At 37.4% G+C, this 24,842-nt stretch overlaps 2 protein-coding genes and 1 pseudogene across 4 annotated transcripts; all 3 read right to left on the bottom strand.

Moving 5' to 3' along the window:
* Positions 1 to 2,896: 2,896 nt before the first annotated feature.
* On the bottom strand, positions 2,897 to 5,001 carry LOC147297949 (uncharacterized protein At5g64816 pseudogene; annotated as a pseudogene). Of its 2 annotated transcripts, none has more exons than XR_015119928.1 (2): positions 4,845 to 4,902; positions 2,897 to 3,556 (listed from the first exon to the last, which is right to left on the bottom strand). The product of XR_015119928.1 is annotated as an uncharacterized protein At5g64816 pseudogene, transcript variant X2 (transcript). The 2 variants fall into 2 exon arrangements; XR_015119927.1 differs by having other exon boundaries at positions 2,913 to 3,560; positions 4,845 to 5,001.
* Positions 5,002 to 5,351: 350 nt separating this feature from the next.
* Positions 5,352 to 11,096, bottom strand: LOC147297950 (sodium/calcium exchanger NCL1-like). The gene is made up of 9 exons (XM_086229634.1): positions 10,459 to 11,096; positions 9,400 to 9,621; positions 8,777 to 8,958; positions 8,529 to 8,674; positions 7,906 to 8,164; positions 7,442 to 7,587; positions 6,945 to 7,194; positions 6,068 to 6,370; positions 5,352 to 5,750 (listed from the first exon to the last, which is right to left on the bottom strand). Exons 1-9 carry the CDS (start codon positions 10,892 to 10,894, stop codon positions 5,502 to 5,504), a joined length of 2,193 nt encoding a protein of 730 aa, XP_086085760.1. The 5' UTR covers positions 10,895 to 11,096; the 3' UTR covers positions 5,352 to 5,501.
* Positions 11,097 to 12,889: 1,793 nt separating this feature from the next.
* LOC147297951 (sodium/calcium exchanger NCL-like) lies at positions 12,890 to 18,720 on the bottom strand. The gene is made up of 7 exons (XM_086241800.1): positions 18,223 to 18,720; positions 15,043 to 15,247; positions 14,350 to 14,534; positions 14,103 to 14,251; positions 13,707 to 13,989; positions 13,322 to 13,621; positions 12,890 to 13,138 (listed from the first exon to the last, which is right to left on the bottom strand). Exons 1-7 carry the CDS (start codon positions 18,718 to 18,720, stop codon positions 12,890 to 12,892), a joined length of 1,869 nt encoding a protein of 622 aa, XP_086097926.1.
* Positions 18,721 to 24,842: the final 6,122 nt, after the last annotated feature.

The following is a 24,842-nucleotide window of genomic DNA, read 5'->3' on the forward strand; positions in this document are numbered from 1 at the left end:
TCTATTTGAATACAATATCTTAAAATTTTATTATATAAATTTGATATATAAACTTTTAATTCTTAGATGTTAATCGATTTACTTTTCTACTACTACATTATAATGTATATATCATTATATGTGTTTGTACGTATAACACACAAATGTTGTATATACTCATATATACCTAAGCATCATGATTTGAGGTCATGTAAATTATCAAAACATTTGGGCTCGCAAGTCACAAACTCGAAAAGCTCTATAATTTTGAGTTAAGACTTTATAATCAAGATGTATTTTACCAGTTCGGCTAATATGAGGGAAAAAATATGATAGATAAGTAAGGAACAATATATTTAATAGTTGAATTTATTTCAATGAAGTATTAATTTTACAATCGTGTTAAAGTCAATTTTTGAATGTATTGTCTTTCACTTGTTCCTCATATGAGTCAAACTCTACAATTCACACTTTATCAAAGATTAACAATATTCTTGAGTTGGGGTGATAATTTAGATGAGCAATTTTAACTAATGTGTTAATGGTAGTGGTAGAGTTTGATAGCTACAAATTTAAAAGTATATACATGAGATGTGAACTAGCAAATTGAAAGTTAAAAGAAGGGTGTAGATAATTATACGAACATAGGTGACCCATCACATGTTCCTGATAATAATAGGAGGACTTTAATCTTGTCTTGGTGAATGCAACCTCAAAACAAACGCAAAATAATTAAGCAATACAAATTAAAGAGATATTAACCAACTCCCACCACAAGAAAAATCAACCAACCCAAGTGGGCAAGACCATAAACTCCAACAAAAAGAGCTAACCACCTAACAGCCAAGAAGCTCCAAACAAAGAGACCTAACTATCCAAAAACTCCAACCAAAGGGTCACGCGCAAGTGTCTACAACTATACCAATATCTATAAAACTCTAAACCAATACCTTGATGAACAAAGACTAGCTAAGGGCTACCAGTACCACCCATAGTCTGAGTCCTTTCATCTTTCAAAATGATAAATTTTGCGAAACAAAAAAGACTAGCTAAGGGCTTGGTTAGTAAACATAAGTGGGAAGAGAGAGATGAGGATTTGGATCCATTAGTAATTCTCATGTGTGCTAATCTCATATTATTTAATTAAAACTACGTCATTTTACAGTATAGTATTATGATTTGAATCATTCATTTTTTAGATTACTATTTAAAAATTATTTTTATAAAAAATTAACAAAATCAACAGAATCAAAAATCATTTAATTGTGTAATTTTTATAATTGATTAAAATAAGATCAACATATAAAAAATTAGTAAAAGCTCGGATCTAGAGATGAGAAATGTAAGGAAGAAACAAAGAAAAAAGAATGAACGATTTTTAAATTTTATTTAAAAATTTAAACATAAAAATCAGAAAACAGAAAACAAATCTATTACCAAATGGATCCCAATTTGCACTTTTCTATTTATTGTTCTTAATTTTAGTCATAATAGAACTGGGGCTCGATTTCGCTTTCTAGTTAGTTACTAACTTGATTTACATACGCCAATGGATAAGAAAGGAGAAAGGAGAAAGGAACAAAATCTGTTCTTTCAATTAATGAGAACTTTCAATTGAGTAAAGACCCCTGAATTATTCAACAAATATTTCGATTTGGCTACGGTGCTGATCCATAAATTATGTCGGTAGAATCGAATTCGTACGTTATTATTGCACCATGTGTTAGTTTTCCGATCCATATTTATATGACACTCAAATTTGGTGAACTCCACCAATTGACGTGATATTTTACTTAGGCTTTATTACACTTTATTCATCTAAATTTTGCAACCCATCTCACTTCATCACTAAAAAAAAAAAAATTGTGCCAATTTATCACATGAATTAAAAATTTGTTGCAATATATCATCTCTATCTCATTTTGTCTAAATTTTTGTTAAAAAAAAATATGTTTTGATCTTTTTAAGTTAGTTTCTATTGTGTCAAATCAGATAAAATATAAAAAAATCATTTTTATTCTAACAATAGAAACTTAAAAAAGATCAAAACGCCTTTATTTTTAACAAAAATTTAGACAAAATAACCAAGATGTGGTACATTACAATAAATTTTTAATTCTCATGATAAACTGTCACAATTATTTTGTTAGGTGATGAAATGAGATTGACTTTAAAATTCAGGTTAGTAAAATGTAAAAAAACTTTGTGCTTAACATTCATGGCTTTCAATATGTAAATCAATGGTCCACTTTTTTTTTTTGGTGAAAAAGGGGGCCCAATGGGCCCAAAGACAAGCTAGATAACATCTCTGAAGGAACCAATGTCCACTTCATCTAAAGCAAAGAAAAGATAAAAGGGTTCGGTGCACTTTCTTTTGGTATTTAACTTTATTTCATGGGCTCTAGATTTGCATATAATACATGTTTGACTTAAATGGAAACTTAGCAGACAAGTTTGAATAAAATACATGATTGATGCAATTTCTTCACAACCTCAATTAACAACCTTAACTGTCAACATACATGTGACTAATGAAACATATAGTATAAAAAGGACTTAAAAGCAGTTGGGCTTAGAAACAGTTGCAACATTAACCATAGATCATTACTTGGCATAATATGGATGGCCAAGCCCAAGTCAAAAACCCCTTTGTTTGTCCATTTCCACAGAAACCAACAGATGAAAACAAACAAACAACTCCACTCCATACTATTCACAGACACAGCATTAAATTTAAAAACATATTTGCTGTTATAGTAAGGTAGAGATAGATGGTGAGTGGTCACTGCTTGTGTTAGATGGCCAGCAGTTACCATGAAGAAAAAAAAAAATTGATAATTAGCAGACTTGCACATTTTTTCTTTTCCAGTTCTGGTTTTACTTATGTGATATTCTAATTTAACTTTCATCTATTTATAAGTGAAAGGGGAGGAGTATTATATTTTTCTTCCCCTTGAAGTTACTTCCTTAAAACTTGAAGTTTTTGTTTGCCTTAAGCTTGAAGTTGCTAATGGTTCTTTAACAGCAATCAAGCACAATAATTTAGTCCACGCTTGTAACCAATTCAATCACATTCATAATCAGAGATACAAGTAGAAATGAGAGTAACTGACACTTTGATAACTCCACTTGCAATACATATTTCTCATTCAAATTGAAAGAGAATGTACTAAGAAGAACTGGAAGAAGAGAGTTTCAGACACTCACTCTGGCATCTCCGAAGGCAGATGTCATTCCAGTTAGGTACTTGATGTTGGTTTATACAGACAGTGCGCGCACATGCATCAGCACATGCGTCGAGCTCAGATACACCGCAGACAGTAACACAAGTATCAGGAATTGGGTCCTTTGAGAATGCACCAACCTTTTTAAGTATTCTCTTTGACGTGCATACCCTCTCGCATACAAAAATCTCATCAGAACTCTTCTCCCTCCCTCTAGCACTCTTTAATCTCTGCTCTTCAGCACGTCTTTTCTTCACTCGAAATGCTTGTCCTGCAACCATAGCAGGGATAGCAGCTAGGAGGGACCACCACACTTCCACCATCACCAATGCAGAGGTCAATCTATTCTTCAGCTGTCTTTAACAGAAATAGGAAACACAATGAGTTTAGATATTCATTTAGTCATCATTAGAATGTGAGTACATGCATTACTTAATAAAATTCTACAGGTCATTTTCGGATAATGCATTGGTTATATATAACAGAATCGAGAAATTCAGGCCATCGTCTGAGAATCCTTCAATTAAATGTAACAGATACCATATCACAGTTTACAGTAAATACAAACTTTGCCCACAAAGAGTGTTAGTAGTTGTTGATATCACAGATGCAATATCAAATAATATCAACAAATACTAATATTAGTATTAGTTGTAGAGCAGCTCTAATACTAATTACAAGCATTACAACATCTGTTATTGAAAATTCAGCTCCTCACATGAGATCATAGGTTAACCAAATTGACTTATGTCATCTGATAGACAAACAATAAGAAAAACAGGAAAGACCTTGCTAAAGGGGGTTGCCATTCGCCAAAGGATTTTCTTTTATCTTCTTAATATGTTCCAAAAAATATTGGAGTGACCTTAGAAAATGTTTGAACATAATGGTTGCCCTGAAAGTTAAAAAGTTCCTATTATATATATGACTCTTACTAGGACAATTATATCAGGTCACTGTACAGCCACCATAGAATTCAAATTCCAAGGGATATAAGAATCTTTACCAGCTGGTTTTAGAATCAAATACAGCGTGCAAGGAAAAATGCTTCAGCTTCAGGGTTGAAGCTGAGGCTGAACTTATTGTAACTGCAAAAGTGGGGACATCAAACTTGAAAAACAATGTAGCTCACACATTTCCTATATTACAAGCCTCTCTTAGGAAAGAAGAAAATAAAAAAATTTGCCATTTTCCAAAACCAGGATTTTCAAGAAAATACCTCCTCAATATCTTCTTTGTAGCACCGTAAGTGATTCTATTTTTTTCCCCATTTGCTTTACTTTCACAAGACTTATCAGTTACTGGAACTTAGTTAAAAAAAAAAAAACAGGAAAGGGTAGATTAAAATATCACAACAATGCATCTTAGGGTACATGAATGTCTAGTCTAGGTAGATTAAAATAAGCTGAAAAATTACAGTCCCAACTCTCAAAGAGTCATATCATCAAGCATCACAGTCAAGCACAACCTCACTTTCATAGTCCCCAACAAAATCAAGACATGCCCACATCAGAATTTGCACAGAAAAAGATGCAGAGACAAAACTAAAATCACAAAATCAAAACCAATTTCCAGTGATAGCTATGACAGTAATTGATTCGAATTCCATGAAAAATTAGAGAAAAGAGAAGAATAACTCACTAAATTCTGAGGCTTGGGAGCGAGAGTGAACGTTCAAAGGGTTTAAGAGCTGAAGGTCGGAGCTTTTCTGCAGGTCGTGAAACTGAAGGTGAAGAGCTTGCTTTGAGGTTTAAGAAAAATTTAATCTTGGGCTGGCAGCACGAAACTGATGAGGGCTCAATGGTCCAATTACAACATGCTGATGAGACCAAGCCCAATTTAAACAGTAAGAACTAATCCTAGCCCAAAAACTCATTCGGATAAGCTAAAATTTTACAGGAGCTTCTAATTGCACCCAAAAATCTGATCAGTACACCCAGTTCTATAAATTTTTCTAAAATTTCTAATTTTAATCTGGGTGTACCAATCATTTTTTTTTTTAATTTAAAACTTTTAAATATTAAAAACAAAATAAGCTATGATTGGAGATGGAGTGACACCCATGTGACTCAAATGGGGGCAACACCCTTTGGCCCATCTCATTGAGATATGTGTAGGGTATTGCAGTGGGATATATGTCACGTTTTAGAACTTTCCGTATATTTATGATCCAACACATTAATAATTGATGCAACACAGTAAATCCAACCTTACAAAAATGGCAAAATTGCTTTCAAATACATGTGCCTGGCAAGTTACAAATCTAATCTACCCTTCAAATTTCGTATGCTTTGAGTATCAAGCATATTTGAGAACGTCATTGAGAAGATAGACCAAAAGCAATGATACTGGGTATAGCAAGAATGACAAGAAAGATGTCCAGAGAGAGAAAGTGGAGCGAAAACTTGCAATGAGACCCACTACAGTGCACATAATTAGAACTACCAACACTTCCGCAGAAAAGTCCCATGTCATTCCACGAACATAAATTATGGCTAGAAGCACAGAGAAACCCAGAATATTGTTCATAAAAACTCCACCATAAATCTGCACCCAAAGACATTATTAGGGTCAATCATAGATAAGTCTAAACAAGAGATACCATATGCAAAAAAATCCAATCCTCCCAAAAGAAAAAAAGTTGGTCCCGATGAATTTTGCATTGAGTATTCAAATGCTTATTGCAAGCATTTGAATGTTGATTAAAGTGTACGAAGTCTCAATATAAGAATTGGAACGCTCTATGACATCTATTAAAATAAGAATGTAACTAAACAACAATTTTAAGAGCGTTCAAACACTTACAAGCAGTGTTCAAATGCTCAACTTACAATTGAATATTGATGAAAAAAAGGGGCACAAACCTCAGAAAATGTTAGAGAAGTGGTTCTTGGTGTTTTGCGACTGGCTGCACTAATTGCTGAGATTGCTTGCCTAGCATTGGTTGCCAAGGGGACTAGCACGAATGCTACAAAGAAAGAAGGAATGCTTGCAGCTTTCGAGAAATTCTGAACACTTTCTATGAGAGGTTCTGCTAGAACTGCTAGTACAACAAACCCAAGTACCATATATGTTATAGCCTTCAACCATGCCCATACTGAATTGTCAACAGCTCCACTGCTGCTATGCTTTTCATCCACCAACTTATCTGTTTCTTCCCAAGTTCTCTGCATAATCATTTTACATGAGTTCAATGTATTAGACAAGAAAAATGAGAACATACTCAATCTTTGGGAATCACTAGACAATGTAGTTTAATGATCAGAACCATCCATTTTTTGGGTCTAAGATAATATGTTCTCTTTTTCTTAAATTATCGAGGACATCTTTACTTAAAGCTAGCTTCCTCTATATATATATACACAATGATGTTCTTTTGTAAAACTGTGAATCAAGATAATTGATGATTAAGTTGACTCCTAACTGAATGTATGATTTTATAGTTTGGTAAAAGAATATCACCTTATATATATATGTGCAACCTCACTTTGTACATTGGAGAGCATGATAGGTGATAATTAATTAAGGGTGAGAGTTGGAGGTTTTAAACCCAAATTTTGTAGATTAATTCATGGCTTTGATACTATATTAGACAATCACTAAACCTCAAAATCTTTAATGTTAAAAAATGAGTTAACAATATATATCAAGCTATAACATAATGCATGCTTTTTAGTTCCTTTCTGTTATAATTTTTTGAGAGTTTAAATAGTCACAAACCATGCATGTAGAGTTACTTACTTGGTAGGTATCGTCTTCTGATTCAAACGAGGAAGGAGCTTGAGCATTAGTTTTATTTATCCATTTTGTTAATCCAGCAACAAATTCTTCCTCATTAACCAAATGGTCTCCACTTGTGTCAAGTTCTTCTATCAATTTTGCAACTGATTCATCCACTGGAATATTACCAAACTTGATATCCACGATCAGTTCTTTCAATTCTGTTGGTGATATATGATTATTTCCATCAAGATCAATCTTTTCAAACAACCTATTGTTTTATGCACGTAGAAAAGAGTACGTAGTGGTCAATACCTACTATAACCCAAAAAAAAATAAAATATGTAGAGTAATACTACATATATGATATATCATATTTACGGACTACATTACTAATTAATTACATTTTATCAGCAATATAATCAATAAATATACTACAAATTTTTTTATTGAAAAGCGTAACAGTATATTTCTATTAGTATTTTAACTGTTTGTGGTAGGCACACTCACACACATACCTTCTAATATTTTGTTTATCAGGCATGCCATCTTCTGTGAGAATGCTTCCAAGTGAATTGGTTTGGACATGTCTTAGTATTTCTGACATTAAATTCTTCTTCATTTCACGTTCTCTTCTTCTATTTTCAATCCAAGGTTGAAACACCTGTGCAGCAATAAATAATTAAGCATGTATAAAATTAATAATGATCGAGGACAATGCATGCAAGTATATATACTCTTTGCTTTAAATTAGAAATATCTCTATGTTAATATGTATTCACTCTATAAGTACTATTTCATGCAGATTTGTTTATCAAATAAAGTGATAATATTTTATTTATTTAAATTTAAATCTACTATGAACCTCATTTAAATATTTGTATCGATACATCATTTAGAAAACAAATTTAATTAGTAACTATAGCATATATTAATTATTGTCCCTCTATATGCTGAATCAATACGTACAGCTGAAAATTACCTCATATATGTCATCCAATGACCTTTGGGTATTTTGTTCATGCACGGCCCTGATCTCATCAAGCCATTTAGTGAAGCCATTCATGAATTCATCTTTAGTGATTTTTCCATCATCATCAAGGTCAAACTGTTTCATCACTTCTTCTATTCCTTTATCCTTGTCGTCTTCTGTTGATGTGAATTTGATTTCAAGAAGCATTTCTCTTACTTCAGAAAGTGATATGTAATTGTCACCATCTTCATCTATTTCCTCAAACAGCCTGCAATGTATACGTACACATTGTTTAATTAATTAGTGATCTATCAAGATACGTACCCTCCTTCTGAAATTTCACATTGAAATGAATTGTAAGTTGAGAATCATATGAACTGTTGGAGAAGATGGCTAGATTAGAGTGATGAGTAGGTATATAATTAAAGAAGGGCGCATGTCCTCAAATATAGGCACACACCATACTAATATTGAAGCCTTTTGGTAAAATCTCATATCCGATTTATGGTTAAATTGAGACAAAATCGTGGGAAAACTGCGCGGTTGGATACATCAATTAACCGGCTACACCTCAACAAAAACGTAATAAATTTTTAAAAACAAGAAAGAAAAAAAACAAAAAAAAGCCTCACCTTCTTATAGCATGTAAATTTGGTGCCCCTTTGACAGTGAGGATTCTCCCTAGTGCATGTTTTTGAACATGTTGTAAAATGCTTGATACCAAGTGCCCATGTTTCACAAATTCTAATCTTCTTTTCTGAACCCAGGGCTGGAAGATCTGTACATTAATTTTCAGAGTAATTAAAGATTATGACATTTATATATAGTAAATTAGATATTTATGAGTTCATATAATTAATGAATATATATGTGTACGTACCTGATAAATAAAGTACAATAATAGGAAGACAATAGAAACACAGAGAGCAATGAAGATGGAAATGCGTTGTCCAGAAGAGGATTGGAAGATGTTTGAGATTTGCATTATAAGAAATGGTATCACTGAAAAAACCATAATCCTTGCAAGGCGGCTGGTCTCTACATCCGTAGTCATACCACAACCTACGAATTCAAAGCAGTAAAAGAAAACAATGTAAGGACAATTTGACAGTGTACATGTACGTTCTTCTAATTTAAGGGGGAACTGCTAGACATATATGCTAGAGGGGTGTGAATAGCATTTCTCCTTAATTTTTTGTTTGATAAAATTTGAAGCTAGAAAATCATCCATTCCCAGCCAAAAGCCCATTATTTCTTAAAACTTTGGATGGGCCCATTATTACTTGGGCTTTGGCTGGGTGCATTATGACTTGAGCCAAAGCCGAATTGGCCTTTCAGCATTAATTTTGTTGTTGATACAAATAGTATTCTAGTTCTTCTTCATGCATAATTTTTTAGGTAACTAAGTAAATTATTGTTCGTGAATGAAATTGAATATGATTTGGAAATCCAATATATAATATTAAGGAGCGAGAAAAGAGATAGTGATCGAGGGAGGCTGACCAGTCAATGAGGCAGGTAGTCTTTCCCATGATAAAGGTTTTGAATGTGAATCATTGGAAACCTTAGAAGAGCTTCGATTAATGTTTGAAAAGTCTTGGCAGCTAGCAATTACACAAGTCCCCCAAACTATTGTTAAGAGAAAAATTGATGTTCCAGCCACCAACCCAACTCCGGTATACACATATTCTTCAGCGATCTCCTTTGAGTTGAAAAATCCAGAAGCTGTGAAGAGTTATCAAAATTATAGTTACAATTAGTCAGTCAAGTCATGCTATGTACATTCCTATGAATGTATGATTAAGATATAAACTATTTGTATGTCATGCGATATTTATACCATAAACAAACTTAGCACTTTAATGCGTGACATTGTTTTTGTTATATGGTTATTATAACATGAAACCATAAATATTTCTCCAATTTCAAGACATAAATTATCTCTTGGAATGTCAAGTCAGCTCTTATCTTTATTATAGACTTTATAGTTAAGCTTTTCTCGTTATAAAAATTAACTAATAAACAAAGATTAATTTTAGAATTAATTAATAATAATGTTTTGATTGATTAATTCAAATACCATCACCATAAAAGTTTTTGAATACTAAGCCCCGTGTTTTTTCTTTAATTTCTTTTCAGCTGAGAGACTGAAGAATCGTAGCCACACATTAAATAATATATGTAAACGACGATGTTACCAATTAATTTCAGTCAATATCTTTGATATTGACAGCTGGCATCGCTCAAATCCAGCTATATTCTATCTTAATCAATAAACATAAGGCTAGAACTTGCGATGGATATATTTATATATAGTTGGAATATATAGTCAATCTTGTTACATAATCTAACGTGTTATATTAGTTATTAGGTTATTAATCATAATAATTATTGCATAGATGATTATAACATGTTAGACAGTTGAAAATGATGATTTGTGACGACAAAGAAGATAGAGATTTCAAAGTTTGTGTTTGATCATGCACATACAAAAACTAATTAATTAATAAAATGGAAATTAAGAAGAAGATGAAAAAGTAATTAAGCAGCATATGTGCATACCAAGAAGTAATAGAGACTCAGGAAGGGCACCAAGGACATGGAAAGCACTAGCACCAAAGACACCAGGTCCCAGAATCTTGAAGATCTGTTCACCCCCAGCAGCCAAATATGACTCAGCATGAAACAACAAGTACTCATACACCACCATCAGGAACACATGCCCATATATGCTGTTAGAGCATGGCAAGAACCCATAAAGCTGCTCACATGACTCCTCCTCCTCCTCCACTGCAGATGATGATGAATCAATTCCTTTGAGAACCAAGAGGGACTTGCTGCTTTCACTTTCATTGAATTCATCAACATTATGATCATCACCACCGTCTGAAACCAATTCAGAAGAACCACCACTATATCCAAAAGACCGACCTCTGACTCCTCCTATTACTACAACAAAAACGAATAAAGCTACTAAATATGCAGCTTTGGTCATCATATATAGATCCCCTTGTTCCTCAATGAACAACAAGGCAGCTAGTAATGAAGGTTGTGGAAAAGGGTATATGTCGATCTTTTTAGATTTGAAAGTTCATGTGTTTTATATATGTATATATGAAGGTATGTTTCAAAGTTAATGAATATATCCTTAAAAATATATATATATATATATAGATATATATGTGGTGGCTTAATTTGCAGAAAAGTCTATAGGGAAGATCAATATATATTTGCATTCATAAAGTCAATGATTTGTGTTGATCCTAGTGGATTAGGTAATATTTTGTGACTTTATTCCAAATCAGAAAACAACATATTTATTAGCAGCCAATTAGCTAGTTTTGATAGGCTGTATGTACGGACCCTTGCTGGCCGTCATGTTTGATGCACATGGAGTTTGTTCATTTCTTTCTCTCTTCCCTAATGCCTATTATATATTGTGAAGACTTTACATATAAGTATCACTTAATTATATATTGATCCTAAACAAAATAAAATAAAACTTTAGTTACACTCTTATAGTTCATCGGTTGATCCCACTTAAATTAGTTAAATATCATTTGCGATTCTAGCTAATATGATTACATCATAAATATAAAATGGTATATATATTAATGCAGTCACTTGGACCCAGCAATCCAGCATGAGTGTCACCTAAATTATATGACATATGAAATGGGCCCATGCATCCAGCCTATGGCTGCGGCCTGCGGGGCACTACTTCCTGTCTTTCAATTCATTCTATTTTGTTTGTCTTTCATAATTTAAAACAACTAATTAATAATTAGTATATATATAAATAAGGTATAATAGGTTGAGGTATACCTCATGTTGGTCCTAATAGATATATCTCAACTTATTTATGTTGATGTATGATCTTGTTAGGGTCTACACGAGTCGTTTTGTGTCGATCCGAACCGTTCGCAAGCATCATCTTTATTGATAAATCATTCTTGTAAAAAATTAGTCAAATCGAAAATCATTTGTCTATCTAACTTTGATAAAATAAATGGACGATTTCATCGAAAATATTGATTCGTCCATTTATTCGACCAAAGTTAGATAGGCGAATGATTTCCGATTTGATTAATTTTTTGCAAGGATGATCTATCAATGAAGATGTAAAAAATGAACGGTTCGGATCAACGCAAAACGATTCATGTGGGTCCTAATAGGATATACCTCAACATAAATAAGTTAAGATATACCTTAATAGAAAGAGCTATATACATTATATATATATGATTAATTCAAGACCAAAGGATTTTGGCAGTCTGAATATATACAACGGTCCCTATTGGTGGGTGATAGGAATGCTCAACTCAACATTTCTGAAGTCTTGGTCACAGCTATCCCTATCCTTCCTGTTAACTTGAATGAGTACTCAAACCTTTCTGTGTCCCTTCATTACATGTTCCAAGGTAACAGTACTATGAATGAAAGTACATTTGGCTACCATTCGGAAATTGCAATCTCTCTCTCTTCTTGACTTTCACTGCAATGTATTCAGGTACCTATTTAAATAGACTTTGATATATTAATTGAACCAACTGACTCTTACGTACAGATACATTATTTGTGTTAGAAGAAAACAAAAAACCATTATTCATGCATGTACCTAAGTAAGTTCATGACGATTTTCAAAATTCGAAATTAGTCCAACATGATTTTCTTCATTGATAAATACTTCAGGGACAAGGACAACCCAAGAGCAAGGGCAGACACAATAATGAAGAAGAATATCAGTTTAATTTTGAAGTAGTCAAGGTAGATGAGCCTTCTAATTGAGATCACAATGATACTGAATATGCCTTAAATTTCTTATATACAACATAGCACTAGTCACATGGAGCAGTTAATTTCACTCAAACATAGAAGTTGAAACAAGGATCATCTAATGCCTTAAAAGAGAAAACAATATATAGTGTTCCAGACTAGCCAATGGGTAGCCTCTTCTCAACTTTATAGGGTTCCCATGAGGCAATATATATAGCTATGACCAACCAAAAACATTATGCAGGACATAAACCAATGTGAGGGACAAGGGATAAAGCAGAATAGCCACTAACGCTGTCCAAAGAGGCAAAATCCTCCTGAAGCCGGTGAGAGCACCCATTGAAATGCAAACAATAGCAAGAATCAACACCTCAGATGAGAAGTCCCATGTCAATCCTTTGATGTAAACAATGGCCAAGAAAACTGATAGGCAGAGTAGATTATTCAATGTTGCCATCACAGATAACTGCACCAACAAATTCAGACATAAGAATTTTCTTAAGGATTAGAACTCGATCATTTGTTTGGAAATTTCATGCATAGAGTCAAAATGCATGGTTTCACAATTACTTTAATGCTACTTAAAAATGATCACAATGGCAATCAAATGAGACAGCAGAGGCCTGCAATTAAATAGTGGGAAACATACCTCAGACAATGTGAAGGAGACAGTTTTCTGTGTCTTCTGACGAGCCTTTCTTATTGCTGACAATGATTCACTACAGCTAGTAGCCAAAGGCAGCACAACAAATGACACAAAGAAGGTTGGAATGCTGGTAGCAACCGAGAACTCATCAACAGCATCTACCAATGGTTCAGCAACCAGAGCAGCAATACAAGTTCCCAGCAACAACAGCATTACTGCTTTGAAAGAAGTCCACTTGGGGCTTGCAACACCCTCCTTGTCACTGATCTCGGACACCAACATGTACTTCTCTTGCTCTATTCCCTGTATACCAACTTAAATATTGAAGTTTGCTAGTCTAGCGAGTATGAACATTACCTTATTAGTACAAAGTCTAACAATCATATACCTTATGTATGCTTTTCAATGAGTAGTACTTCCTTGCACGATGGCTGGGGTCATTAAAACCATTCCCCGTACACTTTGCCTCATCAATCCATTTTGATATACCAGCAATAAACTCCTCCTCATCAATCTGTAAATCACCAGACCTATCGAAATATTTCATAACGTTATCCACATGATCAATCATATTCAAACCTGTCTCTTCAGATTGGATTCCGATGACCAGTGCTCTTATTTCGGCAGGTGAAACAACTCCATCTGCATCTTTATCAAGGATGTTAAACAACCTGAGATACAAGTGACAAATCAATCACCCTGGAGTTTAATAACATATGCAGCAGCTACAGAAATGCTTGGAAATAAAAAACAAGTAAAAGAACTATTCTTTGTAATGACTAACTTTTTTAGACCTTCTTCGTTAGGTTCACCATTGCTGGTTAGGAGCTCTCCTGGAGCACATGAATCTAAACATACCAAGAATCCTGACATAACATATTTGTGCTTTACATAATCAATACGGTTTTTCTGTATCAAAGGCTTAAAGTGGAACTGCACAAGCAATTGAAGAATGGTAAACATCAGCACATAAACAGTTTATAAACAGAAAAAACAAGATTTTGTGTCCAGCACATTAATAATTAGTGTACCTCATAGTATAAGTAAGAAATTGTAAGTATCACAGAAACAATAAGTGCAATTAAAACTGCCAAGTCTTGGCCTCCTGAACTTAATTTGAGAACTTGAGGTATTTCAGTGATAACAAATGTGATGGTAGATATGGCCATAATCCTTGCAGCATCAGTGTTCCAAATTTCTGTACTCACGCCAGAACCTGCAATTGCAAAATTTCTGTACTCACGCCATTGTTCCATGCATGCTTCTTAATCAGACATCTCTAATTATAAATTTGTTAATTTATACCTCATTGAAAAGCACAATTTGGCAAATGTTTTAATCATCAAGGTTTTTGACTTCCCCCCAAATCTACCCAATTCTTGAAAGCTACTATTGAATAATAATAACACTAGATTTAGGCTCTTAGACAATTAGAGCCATGTTGTGCTACTTCACAAAAACACTGTTTTGGAAATAACACATCATCATTCATGATTAACATGACCCTAAGGTTTGCTTTTCAATTTATTTCATCAAACATATAGTACTAGTTTGGAACAGGGTACTCTTTTTCTTTTTTTCTTTTTTGCTTCCTACAGGCCAATACTGAAAAATGCTGTTAGTATTTGGTACAATGCCTTAAAACAATTAAAACAGAAATTTGAATTATTTATGATATACAATTGACTAATCAAAAACTTCCCAAGAGGGAGAAATGCACATACCCAATAAGCTGAATGTTTGTGTGTCTTCTGTATCTTGTTTTTCCTTACCCTCAAGATCACACTTGCCAGCATAGACACAGAGTCCCCATACTGTTGTGAGGTAAAAAACAGTTGACCCAACCAGCAATCCTATTCCAATGGAAACTTTACTTTGAGCAGTTTCTGTACTGACAGTAAACCCAGATACTAGAGAAAAGAAAGAGGGCTGTAAATCATTAACAAAAGTCAACCAAGCATATATAATATTTATATATCTATTTCTTAACTTTGGTAGCTAAGTGTTGATGCAAATTTCCGTAAGAAAGTTACAACAACTTAGGGGTAGTGACCTGGCTGATCCAAAGTCCTGCTGGATGATGATGATGTGATCTTCCTGTAGACAAACACAAGATCAAAGGAGATGGACCGGTGTGGTACCAGCCAAATACGCTCCGATGATGAAGTCAGTGATGTGTGTTTGATGGTGTTTGAATGGAAGTGAGGAAGAACATGTGATGAACTTGGGAGAATGGGAAGAACAAGACAAATGTTCTGGGTTTATTCTCAGCAAGTCCAAGTGTGTTTTTGGTAAGCCAAAGTTTGTGCAAGTGTTTGCTTTGTGATGGCTGGATGGGTGGGGATCCTGGCTTTGTGCATATAAGTTGGTTTATATAGACAAGGGAAGGTGTGGAGAGTAAGTTACCTGCATGTGATTGAGCGGCTGAGAGAGATCCACGCGTTCGGTCATAACTAGTAGCATGCACAGCTACTCACCTCCTTTGCATTCAATGCTGCATTGAATGCAAGGATGGAAGATCAGGTGGAATGCCCCAATAGTCATGGCTGTGAGCTGGAATGTCTTATCTGTCAGAGAGTCACGTCAGGTGCACTTGAGTATGGCGGTTCGTCCCAACGTGATCTTCTTTAGGATGGCGGTGGGAGGCCGAGCCGATCCGAACACATGTCCTCACGTGTAGACGTGAAACCCATGTATGATCAGATCGGATCGGATCGGATTTAGACAAGTCGGCCAAGCCGATCAGGTAGGTAGTGCAGTGATCCCCTTAAGTGAAATCCGGCCGCAACTAGGATTTGAGATGATGATCACCAAAGCCGAGCCGATCCGAACTGGGAATGGAATGGACTGAGTTGATGTGGTGACGTGGAGATCCAAGTCTGATCGTGATCGGTCATTGGGACGGGCCGAGCCGAACCAATGGTTGAGATGATCAGGTGGTGACAAGATTGTCGAAACACGTATGATCGTGATCGGTCATTGGGCCGGGCCGAGCCGAACCAATGGTCGAGGTGATCCGGTGGTGGCAAGATTGTTGAAGCACGTCTGATCGTGATCGGTCATTGTGCCGGGCCGAGCCGAACCAATGGTTGAGATGATCAGGTGGTGACAAGATTGTCGAAGCACGTCTGATCGTGATCGGTCATTGTGCCGGGCCGAGCCGAACCAATGGTTGAGATGATCAGGTGGTGACAAGATTGTCGAAACACGTCTGATCGTGATCGGTCATTGGTCTGGGCCGAGCCGAACCAATGGTTGAGATGTGACTGGAGAAAGATGATCTCCAGATTTGAACCGAACTGATGGTGTCCGAAAAAGATAATCTCTCAAATTCCTGGTGGATCCCAATGTCGGTTCGGATCGGACATGGATAACCCGGAGGTAAGAGCCGATCTCAGATGTACACGTTGTTGGCATTTGCTGAGCTAAGATGATGACACAGATGGCTGGGTTTGACCAAGTTGACCATCAAAGAGTCTGAGCAAAAATGGGACCTGGTGTGCCACGTGTTGGTCTGTGTTTGGCCATTGAATCCATGTGGATTTATCCACAAACATGAGTCCCCCAACTTCCGGTCCGAGCAGACTTGTGATGGATTGGAAGTTGAAAAAAGGTGATGACCTGTAAGAAGTGACATTCGGCCTGACTTGGCCATTATGATAAAATGCAATGATAATTCCCAACTTGTTTTCGGATCAGCCTGATGTGCATGATGAAAATAAGTAGAAACTATAAATCCCTGATGATCTCAGATGGGTTTGATGTGTCCATTGAGATATTAGGAATTTTGTTTTTGAGAAAAAATATTCAAACTTACTTTCAGATCGGCTCGGTATGTACGATGAAAGTTTGAGTTTGAGGGTATATTTTTTTTTTTTGGAAATATCCTGTCGAACGTTAGGACTGTAGAAAGTCACTTCGGCTCGGACAGGGGTTTTTATAGACCTGATGAGTCTTTTCCTGTTGGGCGCCGGGACTGTGACCAGTCGCTCCGGCTTGGACCAGGTGTTTTTATAGACCTGATGAGTCTTTTCATGTTGGGCGCCGGGACTGTGGCCAGTCGCTCCGGCTTGGACCAGGTGTTTTTATAGACCTGATGAGTCTTTTCCTGTTGGGCGCCGGGACTGTGGCCAGTCGCTCCGGCTTGGATCAGGTGTTTTTATAGACCTGATGAGTCTTTTCCTGTTGGGCGCCGGGACTGTGGCCAGTCGCTCCGGCTTGGACCAGGTGTTTTTAGCTTCAAAATCTGAGAATCAAAGTGGATCTAGATGTGTTCATCTATATTTGTCGAAAGAAGATCAGATCGGACAGTCCCCGATCTTGATCAAGTCAGAGGAAATGTTTAGAACACCATTGTAGAACCAGGCGAACACTTCAGTATTTGTGCGTAGGTATGCAAGTGCGTTTGAGTCTTGAGCCGATCCGAACAGGTTGGTCCGATTTCTCCTCGAAAAAACCGGGACTTCTTCCCAATCCCTAATAGGGAGAGGCCGAACCGATCAGGCAGATAATGCAGTAATCCTTTCAAGTGAAATCCGGCTGTGACTAGGATTTGAAATGATGATCACCAAAGCCGAGCCGAGCCGAGCTGGGATAACCAAGAAATGATGAACACTCAATTCTTAGAATATCCTCAGATCGGGTCGGATTGGATGTGGGGGATCCGCCGGGATGATCCGACTCGATCTGAAGGGCCAGAGGCGAAGTCGAAGGTCTCAGCCCTCAACCAATATGAGTATCTCTGGTTTCAACGGTGTTGGTGGTCCTCCTTGGGTCAATGATCTTCACCCTTGGGGCTCCGGTCAAGAATTGATTAATCTTGCCAGCTCGGGCGAGGGTCTCTATTGCGTCGCGGAGAGAATAGCATTTGTTCGTGACGTGACCATGGTTGGAATGATACTTACAATAGATATCTTCCTTGATTTTGTCCTGAGGTGGACCTCGAATCTCCTTAGGGACTGGGAGCTGATCCTTGATTTTGGAAGGATATCCTCCAAGCTTGTGTTCAACGGGGTGAACTCAAGGTACTGAACGTAACGAGGCTCCCCGCCTAGGAGTTGGTGTGACTTTGCAGTTTTGGTCTTCTTCCCCTGAGACAGGCGATTAGGGTATGAGGTTTCTTCCTCCTTCCGCTTGGGAGTTGACTGGTTGGTTTTCAGTGCTTCCACTTGAGCGTTCCACTCTTCAGCTCGAGCCCATTTGGTGGCTTCAGCGGAGAGCTCGTCGTAGGTGGATGGAGGGTTCCTCATCAGATGGGAGCGGAGTCCCCCGGCGAGCAGACCTTGCATAAGAGCGTTCTTAGCCGATCTGTCGTCGCAATCATCACACTTCGTATATTCGATGTTGAAGCGTATCAGATAGGTCTTAAGGCTCTCCCCTTCCTGCTGTTTGATGAGTGACATATCGTTCAAGTTGTAGAGTCGTTCGGATACAACCCGATATCTCGTCAGGAAGGCTCTCTGGAGATCGGAGAAAGAGTCAATGGAGTTCGGCTGGAGAGTTCGAAACCACCCCCGAGCCGATCCCTTCAAGGTTGAAGGGAAGATTCTGCACTTCGTGGCCTCAGATGCCTGGCGGGCCTCCATGGCGTATCTGAAGCTGTCAAGATGATCGTAGGGATCTCTAGTCCCGTCGTACTGATCCATCTTGGGGGGTTTTGTATCCCGGGAGACCTCAGCATCCATGATCCTGCTGGTATATGGGAGGGGGAGCTCTTCCCCGTGATCGGTTCTACCTAGGGGTGTGTTTCGGCGGGATCGGATCGGAAATAGAGTGTTCCAATTCCAATCCAAAAAAATTTGGAATGGAATTTATGTTCCAATTTCCATTCCAAAAAATCGGAATTTCAACATCTCATTCCGATTCGAAATTTTCGGATTTCTCGGAATTTTCGAAATTTTTCGGAATATAACATTTTCGGAACTTTCGGATAAACATTTGAAATTTTCGAATAAAAAATCGGAATTTTCACATTTTCATAATATTTTTTAGAACATGTTCGGATTTTTTTTCATAATAGTTTGGTTTCCCAAAGCGCATCAACAAAACTCTCTGCCGACAAAATTCTACATTTTGTCAGTTCAACTCACTTGTTAGAAAAAAGCTTTCGTCGGCCACCTCAATCGGCTATTAGCTATTGTATCTTTTCATCGGCATCAAATTTTTAGGCGCGAACTAATCCCATTAATGTACGGTATATATTATGTATGTTATAAGAGAAATAAATTATGTATGGTATATATTATGTATGTTACAAGCGAAATAAATTATGTATGGTATATATTATATATGTTTAATGGTATATATTATAACACACATAATATATAAGAGAAATAAATGTCACTATGAATGTATAATAGGCTTAATAGCACATATCTTATAGGTGGGGGATTAATCTTTGGACCTTATCCAACATTGTTAGAATAAATGTCACTAGTAGATACATGTTACTCATATATATATATATATCATGTTTGAAATTTTGAATATAATAAGCTTAAATATTTAGTAATTAGTAATTACAATTGGTGGGATATTCCAGTTGGAACAACTATAGAATTGCCCCATATCTTCAATTCCCCTCCCTAATAAAAAAAAATAGTAATTACATGTACGGAAAAATGTGGGTGTTTGTGTTACCAACTTACCATTTATGTTATTATGATACACATATATTTATAATGTACATATATTTATATTAATAGTATTAGTCATCTTTTTTAAAATATATGTTATATGTATCATACTAAATAAATGATAAAATATATAATATTAATATAAATATGGAATAAATTGGCATAATTTCGGAAATATCGGATCGGAATCGGAATTTACATAAACATTCCAATTCCAATCCAATTTTTTTCGGAATTTTCGGATTTCGGCATTTTCGGATTCGGCATTTTCGGATTCGGAATAAAATTGAAAATTTTCGGATAGGAATCGGTCGGATTCGGATTTTCCAATCCAAATCACACCCCTAGTTCTACTTCTACCGGTGTACCCCCTGGAGACCTCGACTTGGCCGAGCCGATCGTGGACACTCCGGATTTGGCTTTGGACCAAAGTCCGGACAAGATTTTCCACATTGGGTGGGGTCGGCTCGGCCGCAGTTTCCCCTGAGCACTCGGTCCGGTTACCGAGTCTCTCGCTTACCAGCTGACGAGTGATCCTCTCACTCACCGGACGTCGGTCGGACATGACCATGGTTGGGCCGAGCCGATCCCGTGTAGGTTGTCTGCCGGTCTGGGTGCTGGAAGAGGAAGGTTCGGGCTCTTCTTCCGGGATTACGTTCGGCTGCGGACCAAGTCTACTCCTGGTTGGAGTTCTTTGTTCGGCTGATCCGGTCCGTATTGGGTTTCCGAGTGGAGTCCCCAGTCTGGTTCGGATCAGCGATCTCGGTTCCTCGCTCGGATCATCATGGTAACTTCCAGGAGGTGAAGTAGAGTCTCTGACATAGGCCTGGCGTTTTTGTTGGATGATCTGCCGAGCATTTAAGTACTCGAGCTGATCAATCAAGGGCATACTCTCGAAGCCAGGGAATGAGCAATCGATGTTCCGTCGGCAAGGGTGATTGTCGATGTCAGCCTGAGTGACTTGTGGGGGACGAGCTGGAGAAAGAACCTCGGGATCGGCTCGGGTCATTCTCGTGTTATTGCCGATCCGAACACTCATCCCTTGCTGAGCTCGGAGGCGTTGCAGTTCGGCGGTCTGTTCTGCCTGTTTGGTAAAAAGCTCATTGTTCTGCCTAAGAAGTTCGTTCTCAGCAGCAAGTTGTTCTTGATTTACCCTTCTCAAGAGCCTATTGGTAGCTCTGAGATCGGCTGGGTCATTGCTGATCCCAGCTCTTCCAGAGCGATTGGCTCTTCTCGTCTTTTCAGGTGTCTCAGGCTGATGTTGTTCATCATTCTGGGATCCTCCTGAGGAAGAGCTACTGTCGCGAAAGATGGTAGTCATGATGACTCTTGTGAAGGAAGAGCTTAGCACTTGTGGTGATGAACACAACGGCTGAAGTCGATCTTCCCACAGACGGCGCCAATCTGTTGATGCAAATTTCCGTAAGAAAGTTACAACAACTTAGGGGTAGTGACCTGGCTGATCCAAAGTCCTGCTGGATGATGATGATGTGATCTTCCTGTAGACAAACACAAGATCAAAGGAGATGGACCGGTGTGGTACCAGCCAAACACGCTCCGATGATGAAGTCAGTGATGTGTGTTTGATGGTGTTTGAATGGAAGTGAGGAAGAACATGTGATGAACTTGGGAGAATGGGAAGAACAAGGCAAATGTTCTGGGTTTATTCTCAGCAAGTCCAAGTGTGTTTTTGGTAAGCCAAAGTTTGTGCAAGTGTTTGCTTTGTGATGGCTGGATGGGTGGGGATCCTGGCTTTGTGCATATAAGTTGGTTTATATAGACAAGGGAAGGTGTGGAGAGTAAGTTACCTGCATGTGATTGAGTGGCTGAGAGAGATCCACGCGTTCGGTCATAACTAGTAGCATGCACAGCTACTCACCTCCTTTGCATTCAATGCTGCATTGAATGCAAGGATGGAAGATCAAGTGGAATGCCCCAATAGTCATGGCTGTGAGCTGGAATGTCTTATCTGTCAGAGAGTCACGTCAGGTGCACTTGAGTATGGCGGTTCGTCCCAACGTGATCTTCTTTAGGATGGCGGTGGGAGGCCGAGCCGATCCGAACACATGTCCTCACGTGTAGACGTGAAACCCATGTATGATCGGATCGGATCGGATCGGATTTAGACAAGTCGGCCAAGCCGATCAGGTAGGTAGTGCAGTGATCCCCTTAAGTGAAATCCGGCCGCAACTAGGATTTGAGATGATGATCACCAAAGCCGAGCCGATCCGAACTGGGAATGGAATGGACTGAGTTGATGTGGTGACGTGGAGATCCAAGTCTGATCGTGATCGGTCATTGGGACGGGCCGAGCCGAACCAATGGTTGAGATGATCAGGTGGTGACAAGATTGTCGAAACACGTCTGATCGTGATCGGTCATTGGGCCGGGCCGAGCCGAACCAATGGTCGAGGTGATCCGGTGGTGGCAAGATTGTCGAAGCACGTCTGATCGTGATCGGTCATTGTGCCGGGCCGAGCCGAACCAATGGTTGAGATGATCATGTGGTGACAAGATTGTCGAAGCACGTCTGATCGTGATCGGTCATTGTGCCGGGCCGAGCCGAACCAATGGTTGAGATGATCAGGTGGTGACAAGATTGTCGAAACACGTCTGATCGTGATCGGTCATTGGTCCGAGCCGAGCCGAACCAATGGTTGAGATGGGACTGGAGAAAGATGATCTCCAGATTTGAGCCGAACTGATGGTGTCCGAAAAAGATAATCTCTCAAATTCCTGGTGGATCCCAATGTCGGTTCGGATCGGACATGGATAACCCGGAGGTAAGAGCCGATCTCAGATGTACATGTTGTTGGCATTTGCTAAGCTAAGATGATGACACAGATGGCTGGGTCTGACCAAGTTGACCATCAAAGAGTCTGAGCAAAAATTGGACCTGGTGTGCCACGTGTTGGTCTGTGTTTGGCCATTGAATCCATGTGGATTTATCCACAAACACTAAGGTTATTGTTCCAATTGGGGAATATAATATATATGATTGTATTATTTAGCTAGCCAAAGTCACCTATATATATAAATGTAATATAGGAAGATTCTCAAAAAGAGGATTCCACATTTTAAGGAGAATAAAAGTTAGTTAACATTTGCAATTAAAGACAAATCATATAATTTTTTTTTTGGTGATAGACAAATCATATAATTTGATCCTTGGAGTTTGGGTGATTTCTTACTATGACAATAACCAACTATTTGGCTTTACAATTTCCAATTTGGTTAACATTGTACTTACGCACCTAGAAGTATAATGGCATCCGGAATGGCCCTGAGGACGTGAAACAAATTGGCTCCAATTTTACCATTCACCTCAAAAATCAGGTCCCCCCCAGCAGCAACATATGATTCTCCAATTATATACAGAAATCCATACACCACAATCAAAAAAAGTTTGCCCAAAATGGTATAAGAACATGGCAACAAGCTATAAAGTAGCTTGCACTCCTCCTCCTCAGAAGAAGAGTCTATTCCTCCAAGAACAAGATTAAGGGAGGTTTGGGTGACTGCAGCTCTAACATAATTGTCAGTGCTGCCATCTGAAACCAAATTAGAAGAAGAGCTGTTGTATTGTAGAGAGCGGCCTCTGACTTCAATAAATATTACAGCAAAGAGAAGTAAAGCAATGCATGCAGTTTTCATGGTAGAGTAGAGGATAGGCTAGCTTAGAGGATAGAGATGATCGATCTGCTACTTGATTAAGGTCTATTATATATATAATTATCATAATGTGTATGCATTATGAGCTAGCTAATATAATGCAAGTTTCTAGCTTCAACATATATTTTTTGCTTATACATAGGTTGACCAGGAATATGTAATTGCATTTCAAATATCATATAAATCCAAGTTGATATATATAAGTATCTATGTGTGTTTGTGTACATATGTCAACATACTAAAAAATTCAAAGTCGATCGATCATGAGGATAATTTTAGCATGCAATTTGTGTAGTCGTTAGTTAATTAATTTGGAATTAGCTAGTGGTATTTATTAATGGTCTACCTACCATGGTATAAATTTTAGCTAGTTGATCAGTACTAAAGATGTGTTAAAACTTAAACATCATGATCAAGAATTCGAGATCTTTGCGTGTTGGTACTCTTTGGGAAAAAATTAATTAATGAACGCCATGCAAAAAGAAAAAAATCAGGAGAAGATTTTTTTTTTGGACCATTCCTAGCTACTTTTGGATAGCCAACTTGAGTGTCATAGTGTTTTTATAAACACTCTAGTCGATCAAATTAAGGTTAAACTTTCTTGCCGTTCAACTCCGTTCAAATGAGACAAACAAAAATTTGACAATTGAGCATTGAGTCCAACACTAATTTTCAATTTCTATATGGACTTTTTTTTTTCTTTTAAAGGAAATACTCAATAGTGATCTATGCATATTGTTTTGTGTACATATATGAATATGAGAAGTAATTCTAGTTAACAATCTGCATTAACTGGAAATAATAATTTAGGAAGATTTACACCAAACAATTAATAATCCAATGTAATTCCATCCATCGATTGACTTGAAACAACCCCCTCTCAAAGTCGTCCGTACTTGGTCCTCCTGGATGGTGCATGAAACGAATTCAATTTTGCAATTAATGTATGTTGACAATGACTGAACTACCATCGATCTCTAGTATGCAAATTAAACAAACAATATATATATACACTGTCAAAAGCTGTTTCGAAATTGAATGACCACTTATGTAATACCAGCTTTATTTTTTTTTTTAGGTTCATTGGGTTTTTTATTGGTTGGTTAGGCCTCCGGTTTCCTTTATTTTTCGGTCCTAGGCTCCTAGCACACGCTGACAGAACCAATGCCAATGGATCAGCTGCCTTTTGGTTTTTTTTATAAATTACTTTTAAGTAA

Source organism: Dryas octopetala, chromosome 1, assembly GCF_963921425.1.
Source record: "Dryas octopetala chromosome 1, drDryOcto1.1, whole genome shotgun sequence".
NCBI classification, from domain to species: domain Eukaryota; kingdom Viridiplantae; phylum Streptophyta; class Magnoliopsida; order Rosales; family Rosaceae; genus Dryas; species Dryas octopetala.

Bases quoted from the DNA above. Each gene is read 5' to 3' on its own strand.
- LOC147297950 (XM_086229634.1), bottom strand. From the start codon at position 10,894: ATGATGACCAAAGCTGCATATTTAGTAGCTTTATTCGTTTTTGTTGTA. The intron at 9,622-10,458 runs GTATGCACATAT...AACTCTTCACAG, and splicing joins TGAGTCTCTATTACTTCTTG to CTTCTGGATTTTTCAACTCA. The intron at 8,675-8,776 runs GTACGTACACAT...ATTAATGTACAG, and splicing joins TATTGTACTTTATTTATCAG to ATCTTCCAGCCCTGGGTTCA.
- LOC147297951 (XM_086241800.1), bottom strand. From the start codon at position 18,720: ATGTCACTCATCAAACAGCAGGAAGGGGAGAGCCTTAAGACCTATCTG. The intron at 15,248-18,222 runs GTAAGTATCATT...AATGATTTACAG, and splicing joins AATCAAGGAAGATATCTATT to CCCTCTTTCTTTTCTCTAGT. The intron at 13,622-13,706 runs GTATATGATTGT...GTTGGTATACAG, and splicing joins CATTGAAAAGCATACATAAG to GGAATAGAGCAAGAGAAGTA.